Source organism: Fundulus heteroclitus, unplaced genomic scaffold (assembly GCF_011125445.2).
Source record: "Fundulus heteroclitus isolate FHET01 unplaced genomic scaffold, MU-UCD_Fhet_4.1 scaffold_43, whole genome shotgun sequence".
Lineage (NCBI taxonomy): Eukaryota > Metazoa > Chordata > Actinopteri > Cyprinodontiformes > Fundulidae > Fundulus > Fundulus heteroclitus.
The window spans coordinates 1,756,536-1,769,094 of NW_023396846.1; the positions used below are offsets into that span (position 1 = coordinate 1,756,536).

At 38.7% G+C, this 12,559-nt stretch overlaps 1 protein-coding gene across 1 annotated transcript in view; it reads right to left on the reverse strand.

Annotated features, from left to right (window-relative positions):
* LOC118560442 (kinesin-like protein KIF20B) overlaps positions 1-6,741 on the reverse strand; it is a 73,588-nt gene extending 66,847 nt beyond the window's left edge. Inside the window, exon 1 of the mRNA XM_036131433.1 lies at positions 6,689-6,741. Within this exon, the coding sequence (XP_035987326.1) occupies positions 6,689-6,723 (35 nt within the window). The 5' untranslated portion in view covers positions 6,724-6,741. The remainder of the gene's footprint in view (positions 1-6,688) is intronic.
* Positions 6,742-12,559: the final 5,818 nt, after the last annotated feature.

Sequence of the window (12,559 nt, forward strand, 5' to 3'; positions counted from 1 at the left end):
ATAGTCCTGACTGAATTGTATTTATAGTCAAATTATGATATGAATAGTTACAGTATAGAGCTTGAATATATTAAACTGCTAGTACTGTTATACCTTTGATTGGTTACATTTATAAAAATGAAAACAGAGCTAGAGAGCTCCTTCAGAGAGAGACTGTTGAATTCTGGGTAAATAAAGGAGCGTTATGACAGATCCTTCTTTCCAGCTGCTGGTATTTATAATTATTACTACTCCCAACAGGCCTAATAAGTATTTACATTAATGCTGTTGGCTGCAGGTTTTCCATTTTTCTGAAAATCGGTTGTTTTATTTATTTTTGTCATTTTTAGATTTCTCAGTGTTTCTGGTCTATGTGGGTTTTCCTTTGCTGTACATTCTACTTTAACTTCTTGGTCTGTGTTTTTTCATAGGTTTTTATTCCTGGGTGTTCCTGTATGCTTTCATTTGCCTTTTTATTTATGCAGCAGGGTTTCCTCCACAAAGGTTCTGCAGCTCAAAGTGGAGCTAATGCTAGCTTAGCACACAGCGCTGTTCAGCTTCTGCTTTTTCTGGCCTTTCTGACTGGGAACATTTCTCAGAACTACACTTTTGTGTTTATGTTTTCTTCACGCTGTTCTCCACATGTTAGAAGTTTTTATTTATGAAGTGTTCCTTATCAAGGCTAGTTCACAAACAGAACAATGTGCATTATTAACAAGATAAACTGAGCAGAAAACGTACAAAGAGAGTATATTAAAATGTAAAACAAACATAGTGTGAAAAAACAAGCCATTACCATTACAAGGGTAAAGTTACTTACTTACATAATTTAGAAATTTATATCTTTGACTTTTGGTGGGAGTGGAAAATAAAAATATTTGGTTCTGATTTTCTTTAATGAGAAATCTTTACAGCTTTAAAGTGTTTTCTTTTTAGGGTTGATGAAAAGAAAGATGAAGTCAGAGTGTTTCTGATGAACTTATTAAATGTTCTGTCTATAAAGTCACAGCCATTTATAATCAAAGATGGTTCTATTGAAGTAACTGCAGAATATGATATCATGGCTTTAATTAGTAGAACCATAGCAGGAAGAATTGCCTTTAACTCTGTTAAACTGAGTCCAGGTACATGTTAATCTGTATTTTCTGATAAAAGCATTTTACAATTAAAGGTTTCCGTCTTCTTCCATAAGGTGTACAACAGACCAAATGACTTTCTCCAACTAATCTGTTTAAAAGAGTGATTTTTGTTTCATCAGGATTCATCTGTTGTTCCAAATCAGGACAGAGTTTGGTGAAAAGTTGGGTTTAAAAAATAGTTTCCAATATTGCAGAACCTGTTTATGAGTCTGATAGTTTTATTGGTAATTTAAAGATTTCAAAGTCACATCTCATCAGTAATGTAACCCCAGCAATAGCTTCAAAAATAGTAAGAAGAAAATTATACCAGAGACTTTGTAATTTTTAATGAAACTCTGTAATTTTTGAGTTTAATAGAACCATTGATTGGATCAAAATCACAAATTTAAACCTTCTTCTAAAGATATAACTATGTCACCTCCTGATGTAATGGCATCTGATTTTCCAAATGAAATTAAAGTTTTCCTGATTTAAGTTTTAAATCATTTTATCAGATATAGAACATGAAACAGCTGGGTAAATGAGATGGAATAAACTTTCCATTTTAATGAGTAGAATACTTCCAAAAATAAATAAATCTTTCTGGAGCCAACTGTTATTATAGTCATTATTTCACATTTTTCATATTCAAATGCAGACCAGAGGCTTTAGAAATGTTTTTATCTCCTTCAGCTCCTTTGAAGTTTGTGTTTTGTCTTTTAAGAACAGGGTCATGTCATCTGCTAGTTGAGTAATTACCAGGGAGCTTCCATCACATTTAACGGTTCCATACTTGAATTATTTTTATAAAAGTTGCTAACAGCTCCGTCACCATAATGAACATCAGAGGTGAAACAGGACAACATTGATGGATTCCTCTTTTAACATCTAAACCTTTAGAAGTTCCTGAAGGTAAAATGCTGATCTATTGATGTCCGTGTAAAGCAGTGATACTCACTCATTTTTTCACAGGAGCCATATTGGCAGACCAAGGTCAAGAGGAGAGCCACTGTTACCACAATTTACCAAGTCACTGACATAAATAAACCATTTTACCTAAATACTGGCTACCCCACATTAAAAAACAGCACAGTCAATATATTTTACATTAAAATTTTATTGAAAATGAATCTCAACACGTTCCATCCAAAGTGCCACAGAACCCACTTTAATTAAAGTGTTTATTTACCTTAATAGAGGGAAGAGCAGAAGCTGGCATGCATGTCCTTAACCTTCTTCATGTTGTATTTGTAGCTTATTGTTGTGATTATAGTGAGGCATTCAAGGTGAGCGTTGGTCAGTCTGTGTCTCTGTTTCCTCTTGATAATGTTCATGGTTGAAAATGTTGACTCACATGTGTATGTGCTCACCAAGAAAGACATCAGCTTCTGTACGAGTGCTTTGAAGTTGGCAAAGTCTGCTTCAGAAACCAAGCTCCAGAAGTTACCAACACCTGCTCTGTGTTCAGCTTGGAGAAAGTCATTTGCTTGCAGCTCAATTATTTCACTTTGAAGAGAGGCGCGGCTGTTAGGGCAGAGCTGTGTGATGGTTGGTGTAAGAGAGGATATATCCACATGAAAGGGATTTTCACTAAGATTAAAAATGCCCTTATGTTCATTCACATCACTGAACCTGGATTCAAACTCCCCACTCAGCTCCAAAACTTCAACTAAACCACTGTAGCTGAAGCTCTGCTGCAGAGTACGCTCACTTTTGGGGTTTTCTTTCAGTCCTGGGAAGTGTGTGAGGTCTTTGTCAGATATCCACAGAGCAGTTCTTTTGTTCTGGAAAGCTCTGATTGCCCTCATCATGTCACTTGGCAACTTGTCTCTTCCCTGGAGCTGCAGGTTGACAGAGTTCAGGTGATGGTAATATCTGTTAGAAAGGCCAGCTGATGATCCAGTGTGGCTCTTTAACTCAGGCTAGTGTTTCCATGCTTGCAGCTCCATCAGTACACTTGAAGTTTGGACCAGCTTAGATGGTTTTGATAAGAAAAAAATCAACAGTGCATTCAGAACATCCTCACCTGTGGTTTGGCCAAGAAGCAGAAGTAAGGCCAACATTTGCTCCTTCAAAGTGTTTTCTTTGGGGAAGCTCAGCCAAACACACAGCTGCTCATTATGGCTGATATCCGTGCTTTCATCCAGAGCCATGCTGAAACAGGGCACTGCCCACAGCTCAGTCAGCAGCTGCTCACCTATGTCCCGTCCACTATCCTCCATCCGTCTCATTATTGTTGAATCAGACAGCTGTAATGCTTTTATTTGTTTAACAACTGCATCCTTGTCAAAGTCTGCAAACATTATTCCTGCTGAGGCTAAAAAGCAGTCTTTCACCATCTCAGCGTCCTAGAATGGCTCTTTGGCCCTTGCCTAAATCCCTGCAGCCTGAAAAGATGCCTCTGTTAAAGGCTCTGCTGTAGAAGTTGTCCTGTGGAGAAGGTTTAGTTGTTGCTCAGGCGATGCGCTAAGCTCTGTTATTTTTCTCTTTCTCAGTTCGCTGCCAGTTGGGGAACTTTCATTGAATTTTGGATGTGTGGTTTTGAAATGGCGCTCTTAGTTACTTGGTTTGAAACACACACGGGTTTGTTTGCATATTAAGCACAGAGGATCATTGCTGTGAAGAACAGATAAAAATTCCTCTGTCCATTTGTCCTGAAACCTTCGCTTCTCGTCTTGTATTCCACGTATCTTGATCTTTTTACTGTGAATGTGCTCCTGCCTGCCTGCCTCGTCTCCCGCGTCATCTTCCTGTTGAATTTCGTCTTCCTCGTCCTCTGAATCTTTATCCTCTGTGTTACCTACAACACTGTGGCTCTGTCCATCTGGTTTTTGTCCCTTTTTTAGTAGAAATCCATCCATTTTGCTCATGTAACTTAGTGATGCTGAAGGCCCGAGGATGTGCGCTAGCTTCACGTCAGTCATCAAGCGTGGCAGCGTTGTGAACAGGCCGTAAAGAAGACGCTATCACCTAAATATTTATTGCCTTGGCTGTGTTATAGTTTTATACAGGATTATGAGCTGCAAGCCGCCAGATCAGGCATGACGAGCCGCACAAAGAGAATCAGGGGTGTAAAGCAACTGAAGTTGTTTTAAACTTTTCTCCCAAAGCAAAATACTACAAAGCTTTTTAGATAAAGGGCTGTTCAACCATGGAAAGCTTTATAAAAACCCAGACAGAAAACGACTTCGTCATCCTCCAGCAGATGTTCTTAGTCCAGCAGATCTAGAACCAGTCTCAGCTTGTTGTGGATAGATCTCTCTTTAAGAAAACCAGACTGTGTTTCACTTAGAATCTTAGATAAATCATCTTTTAACTGATCTGTGATCAGTACAGCAGTTTTTTCATCATTCTGTATAATTCTTCCAGTCTAAAACCAGATTCACAGTTTTCCTTCAAAGCTGCATCTATTATTGGGAAATGTTCTTTGATTTATTCTAGAAAATGTTGGAGTTCATTGGATTGTATTCGGATGAATATAAAGTTGAGTAAAATATGTTAATTTCCTCTGAAATAACTTCATGATCTGTGAATTCTTTGGTGTCTATATTTAATGAATTTATGTTCTTTCTTTCTGGCCTATTTTTTTTTCTAGGTCACTAAAAGCACCTTGTGCCTTTTTACCATATAGAACATCTCATTGATTTTACATCTGTCGTCTTCAGTCATTTCAGATTTCCTGAATAAATCATTTATGTTACCAGAGCACCAGGATTTTTGTCTCTCCATAAATCTATGAGATTATTGGAGTTGCTAATTTCACATAAAGTAGGATTCAACCTTTTCTTAGAGCATCTAGAAGGACATCTGTCTATCCAGTCATCTGCTGTCAGGTTATAATCACCACCTACCACAAACAAATCTGAAGAGTAAATTTCCTTATATTCAGAAATAACATCAGTTAACTTTAACATTAGCAACTTATTTTAAATAGTGTTGGCATATCCATAAATATTCAATAATTATCTTTATTGTAACATACAGTCTTGGTCAAAAGTACTGAAAATGACACAAATATTATATTTTCACATGATCTGCTGCCCTCTGGTTTTCATGTGTGTATGTCAGATGTTGTCACCACATACGTACAGAAATACAATTGCAATCATATTATGAGTAACAAAAGCTTTTAATGACCGTTAGAATGAGTTAATGCAGCAAGTCAATATTTGCAGTGTTGACCCCTCTTCTTAAGGACCTCTGCAATTCTCCCTGGCATGCTCTCAATCAACTTCTGGACCAAATCCTGACTGATAGCAGTCCATTCTTGCACAATCAATGCTTGCATTTTGTCAGAATTCCTAGGTTTTCGTTTTTCCACCCGTTTCTTAATGACTGACCACAAGTTTTCAATGGGATTAAGATCAGGGGAGTTTCCAGGCCATGGACCCAAAATCTCTATGTTTTGTTCCCTGAGCCAGTTAAATATCACCTTTGCTTCATGGCAAGGTGCTCCATCATGCTGGAAAAGGCATTGTTCATCACCAAACTACTCTTGGACGGTTGGGAGAAGTTGTTCTCGGAGGACATTCTGGTACCATTCTTTATTCATGGCTGTGTTTTTGGGTAAGACTGTGAGAGAACCGACTCCCTTGGCTGAGAAGCAACCCCACACATGAATGGTTTCAGGATGCTTTACAGTTGGCATGAGACAAGACTGGTGGTAGCGCTCACCTCGTCTTCTCCCAACAAGCTGTTTTCCAGATGTCCCAAACAATGGGAAAGGGGATTCATCAGAGAAAATGACTTTAGCCCAGTCCTCAGCAGTCCACTCCCTGTACCTTTAGCAGAATATAAGTCTGTCCCTGATGTTGTTCCTGGAGAGAAGTGGCTTCTTTGCTGCCCTCCTTCAGACCAGGCCTTGCTCCGAGAGTCTCCGCCTCACAGTGCGTGCAGATGCGCTCACACCTGCCTGCTGCCATTCCTGAGCAAGCTCTGCACTGGTGGTAGCCCGATCCCGCAGCTGAAACACTCTTAAGAGACGTTCCTGGCGCTTGCTGGTCTTTCTTGTGCGCCCTGGAGCCTTTTTGGCAACAATGGAACCTCTCTCCTTGAAGTTCTTGATGACGCGATAGATTGTTGACCAAGGTGCAATCTTTCTAGCTGCCATTCTCTTTCCTGTTGGGCCATTTTTGTTCAGTGCAATGATGACTGCACGTGTTTATTTAGAGATAACCATGGTTCACAGAAGAGAAACAATGATGCCAAGCACCAGCCTCTTTTTAAAGTGTCCAGTGGTGTCATTCTTACTTAATCATGACAGATTGATCTCCAGCCCTGTCCTCATCACCAGCCACACCTGTGTTAATGGAGCAATCACTGAAACCATGTTAGCTGGTCCTTTTAAGGCAGGGCTGCAATGACGTTGAAATGTGTTTTGGGGGATAAAGTTAATTTTCTAGGCAAATATTGACTTTCCAATTAATTGCTGTTACGCTGATCACTCTTTAAAACATTCTGGAGTATATGCAAATTGCCGTTATAAAAACTGAAGCAGTACACTTTGTAAATATTAACATTTGAATCATTCTCAATACTTTTGGCCATGACTGTACGTGCTTTTAAATGTAGATGCTCATTACCTGTCTCACCCCCACCAGGTGTGCTCTGTCACCGCCTCTTCCATATATGGGCAAGAGAACCAGCGCACAGCGCCGTACTTCCTGGACAGCAGCCCCGGCTACAATCTGAAGAGACCAAGAGTGGAGAAAGAAAACAGTTAAAGCAGCTGTGCTGTCCTCGCCCTGAGTTTTCCTGATTTATTTATTATTTCAGCAGCTAGACAGCCAGATAATGACGCTCCAATAACCAAACTTCTTTCTCTCTTTAGTTTATTGAAGAGTGACCTCTGACCTCTGCCATCGCTTTAGCCATCGTAAACTGTAACATACCAGGCTTTGGATTAGCAACAAACATTACAAATCAGTCACTCTAGCTGCAAGCTAAAATAAAAACATTTTCATAACTTTAGTGTACAATCATTTACACCTCAGTTACATAAGGCAAAAAGACAATTATTGTTTTCCTAATTAACCAATACTTACGAACAAATCTCGTCTGAAACACAACGTGAAAGATAGTAATCAGCTCACAACTGCTCGGTGCTCACTGAGCTCTATTATACACTGGATTGATGATTGGCCCTAAAAACTGAAGTCACTGGCCGCCATCTTGCTCCTCCCTACTCTCACAGAATCCCACAGGATTTGGTTGCAGCAACAAGCAGTTTTCTGGCTGTGTGAAAACGTTTCACAGGTAATTCTACAGTCAGTGGATGTACTAACATTATCAACTACTAGGAAATTAGGTGCTGAAATATTTTACATGTTAGTCATATTAAATATATATATGTATATATAAATATGTATACATATATGTAAATATAAGTTTTTGTGTATTGTTATTTATATATTTATAAATGGTATATAAATATGTAAATAAATAAAATGCAAAATATTTCAGCACATGACTTTCTCAGTACTTGATAGTTTTAGAGCATAACATAAAAGTATATGGCATTTGACATTTAAAAAGTTTTAAGCCCCCCTGAACATGAGAAAATCCTCGTTATTCGATGCTGTAGCGCACATATTCCCCAGTTACTGGAGGAAAATAGGGAGTACCAATATGGCGGCTGGTGGCTTCACAGCGACTCGTTCTAACAGCGGCTATTAGCACTCCAGTGTATAATAGAGATCAGTGATCAAAACCGACTCATACAAAAAAACAACCTGCATAGAGCAGCAGCTTTTACATTAATCTCTTTCTCTTTTTATACATTTACCCAAATCAACTGTACAGTATTTATCCTCTTTTTAATCTTAAATCAATGAAAGTGAACCATTCAAATTGACAAAGTATCACATAGAGCTATAAAATTAATTTTTAAACAGCCCACACACACAAAATGGTGTATATGAATAATTTTAAATCACATTTCAATCATGTTTGTTAATCATTCATTAAATTACTGTCTCTCAATAACTCAAAAGCACACTGTTGCTTGTTTTAGCTCATAAAACCAGCTCGCTTAACTATATAGCATTAGTTGGCATATAGTAATAGTACAAATCACATGCAGCAATAGCTCAATTAACACAGATAATTTACACTAAACACAACTTTTTACATCCTCAATTCACTCATATACCTTCATCTGTCTCCAGCTGGTTTTAAACATGGTCTCCAAGCATAACAATATAACAAAGATACTTTCTCCATGAAATCAGTGAGCAATCAGCCAGAATCAGCAGTAGTTAGCATGCTATGCTAAGCGCTAATCATCATTACTCACCGCAGTTTTCACTCGACAAAACACAACAACACGGTGATGTCCCGCAACCAGAAACCCTCCTGGCAGGTGCAGATAATCTCCTAGGATCAATAACTCAAGATATAACACAGTTTTAATCAGTATTTACTTAGTAACTAGTTATATTGACGCCTCCTGTTCTAACTCTCTCTAAACTGCAGTAACGGCATCAGCGCAAAGAGAAAAAAGACAAAAGAAGAAGCGCGTAGAGCTTGTAGTTGTGAATACGCTCCCTGCTGGCAGAAATATGGAACTACAACACAAACAAACTATTGAATATTACAAATAATACAAAATTAATATTAATATTCTTTTTTTTAGATCACAAGGGAAGTGAGGAAAGCTTTTCCAAATATTCCAGCCATCAGCTTTTCTACATCAAAAAGAACATGGAAAAGGAAAGAGTTGCTCTGGGTGAACAAATACTGACGTCATCAGGTAGGACCAGGCAGGGATTTTAGGGCTAAATATTGCCATGTAGAGCTAATATATAGAATATGCAACTAGAGTATATTGCAAAGTGGTAAACCTTGTTTCAGTGTCTAAGCTCTGTTTATGGAGATGCTACAAAATCTGCTGGCCACGCCCACATTAAGACATTTATGTCATGTGGAATATGAAACGCATGGAAGTGATAAAAGCCGACTATTTGATGACATTTATAGTTACATAGAGACAAAGAAAAAGAAACTTCATGTCCTGTTAAATCCCCAAAGAATGGTTTTTAGCCTGTGGAACAAGCAGTGATCAGGTAATGCTCCACAATAACCACACTAAAATGTTTTCACTTCAATTAGATTTTATTTCTATAGCGCCAGTTCACAACACGTCATCTCAAGGCTCTTTACAAAGTCACATTCAATCAGATCCTAAAAAGTAGCTCTCAGTGTTTCCAGTCCAGAGTGCATGTAGGAGGGAAACATTTGGTACTAAAACGCCTCTCACTGCATGGCAGAAATTGTGGCATTAAGCACATCTGTGGTCAGAAGCTTTGGGCATTACGCCATCCAGTTGAGTCCCAACAGAAACAGTTTATGAAATATGGAACCTTGCAACTTCTCCCCTTCATGATACGCCTTCACTCAAGGCTTTGGATGCAAGCATAGAGACATATGCAGCAGCTTCTTCTTATTATTTGATTATTATTCTGCTTCCACACAAACATGAGTGTCAGCCGCATCTTGGCTGAAGGAAGAATGATGAGGGCGGACTGCAACAAGTTTGGAGTTAACACGGTGAAATCTAGCCAGAGTTGAACTAAACTGGAGCATTAGAAGACAAAAGGGCAGCTAGAGAGAGCAACGGCAACGACATAAAGCAACTGGAATCATTCTAGAGCTCCGTATACGCATGAGGTGTTCACTGTCAACATCTGGTTGAAATCACTAAGGTAGTTGAAAAGATGGCCCAGACAAAAAAAGAATTTAAAAGGTGCACCAAGAGGTAAAAAGCTATTTATTCAAGGATTCACAGCACACCTTCATAAATATGAAACCATTTACTATTTACATAAACTGCATTTATTTCACATTTCAAACACACATCACTGTCACATTTAACTCTTCCAAAGAATGTCAAGAATCTTCTTCAAAATGAGCAGAGCTTAAAATGTTGGTCTCTCTGTAGTAATAAAGATTCTCTGCATGTGTAACAAAGGCAGGTTTTTAGGTTGGCCCTGAAGTGTTAAGCTTTACTGTAAATGTCCCAGCAATAGGTTGGATGATGTGGGCAGAGAAAAACAGCGTAGCTGCATCCCTGTTGCCTTGCTGGCCACATCTAGCTTCAGCAGATCATTTGGTTTTCACAAACTCTGTCACACTTCATTGGGATTGTCTGCAAACTGCATTGCTTCATTATAAATATGATCTGGATGTTGACAGATAACAATGATCCTGTAGTTTAACACATAGCAGCAACAGAAAAGGATGGAAGCTTGTTTTCTATGAAGATGTGGTAGTGTGACCTCTGAACATGGAGCTGATCTTAGTGGATGGAACACATGGAACCATAAAGGTGATGTTACCTATTTTCTGCCATTGTAGACTTTGATTCATGGAACAACTGCTCCTTGTGTTCTATGGTAAAAGCAGCCAGAGCCTCCAGTTACAAACTGGCTGAGTAAATGTATTGTTTGGTGCTGATTTTCTGCCGTTTAGTAACTGAATCCTCAGCATGTGGAGCATTTCATGGTGTCATAATGGACGTGTGATCATGCTATATTCAGCTAATCCTCAGCAGGATCTGCAACATGAAAACAGTAGACGGCTTTCAGATTGTCTGCAGGTAACTAAATGCCAGCTTAGTCAGCTACTAAGTCAGATGAAGGCCTGATTGCTCACTCGCATTAGCATTTGTAATTATTTAGTCATTTGTATACCTGTACCTCAGTAACAATGCTTATTCAGAACTTTGTGAATTTGTGAACTGACTTAGTTTTAGAGCATAAAGTAAAAATACAAGTCTAACAGTCACTGAGGGAAAGCAGATCATGAAGAGTTTTAAAATGAAAAAATAATAATATTACCTTTAATTGGATGTTATTGGATGTACTGTTTTAGTGGAATATGTGAAATGAAGCGATTTGTGTTCACATGTTTTATGTGCCATTGTTATAGATATATCAGTATTTAGAATACACTGTAAAAAAGATAATGATGGTAATGATGATGTGGTGAGGGAAAATCCCCAGGGATTACTTCAGGAGAGTTTCCTATGAACATATTACTGAGATAACTTCATCAAAGAAGCAGCTGTGACTTTTAAAAGTCATTTCTCTGTGTTCCAAAGGTAGTAAAGTGATTGGCTGTAGAAGTCAGTGTTTGGATGAAGAACATTTACCTCCACAGAAATCTAGAAAACAATACATGTGAAATTCTTTGAGTTCATTTCATTAAGCTTCCCAGTAGCTGAGCTGATGTGGCGGCCATCTTACCTGGGGCTGACTCCCAGATTTTAATCATTTATTGATTTGATAAAAACTCATTTTCTGGAACATAGCTTGACCCGTTCTGTAGTTGTTCAATAACCAAATGTGACGATGAAAAGATAGTATGAAGCCAGCAAAAGCCACCTCCTTGTCCCCTAATGTGTATATTGTGTAAGTTGTTGTGCAGATCCAGGGACACGTGTGGCAGATGGTTCCATGAGCCGTGCCTAGGCTGACAAGAAGATGTCCTGAAAGCTCTGAGGGAATCCAGCTGGAACCGTCTATTGTGTTGTTGGAACCAAAGCTCTGTGGCAGCAAACTATGGAAATGTTCTTCATCATTTCAACATTTTATACTTCCCTGTTTCTAGTTCAGCTTTTTCTGGACCTTGTTTTATTTTCTGTGTAATTAGTATGTACATAGTGTGGCAATGTAAACCTCAGCAGTTTTGATCAATAGAATTGTAAAGTCACATGTTGATGAGCTTTAAATGTGAAATTCCACATCCTATCTTAATGAAATGTGTTGAGTAACATCTGGAGGTGTTCTCCTGTCAAGCTGAATCCAAATTGTCCACTGAACACGTCCTAAAGGTTTACTAGCAACATTGACAGCAAGCTAACATGTGAACTGTGGAGCTGGAATGTTCCAGATGCTGGAAAAGTGCAGAAATCAACGTTCCAGAGCCGTTGTTCAGGAACCAGAAGCTGCTCTCACATCAGTTTTAGTCCAGATGTTTGTGTTGCACTAAAAGCTGAAAAGATGAAAGCCATGAGTTGCTTTTAAAAGCAGAAGCTTCATGTTTCTACTGTGCTGTGTGTGATGTGTTGCCAACAATCAATGAGCTTCATGGAAGGAAAGAACGTCTGAGTCGCTGCTTTGATTTTCTTTTGCAGCTTTTCTCTGACTTCTAACTTCAGCTTTAAGCAACAGTTCTGGTTGCTGCTGAAGCTCAGAAATCTGATCCACACTTGGAGCTTTTTACTAAAAGCCATTTTCCATCAATACACACAGAACTGTTAGAGGCTTTTTCTTTGTGCTTAGAAATCAAATGGAGTTGATTCAGATCAAGTCCTGCTGGGTGCGCTCCATTGAGCCCACCTGAACACCACTGGATGGGAGGAGTGAAGATTTCAGAGCTTTCCCTCTAAAGAAGCACAGCTCTTCACAGCTCTGAGAGACATTTTCTTCACAAATCCCAGTCAGTGGCATCTGCAGACCTGA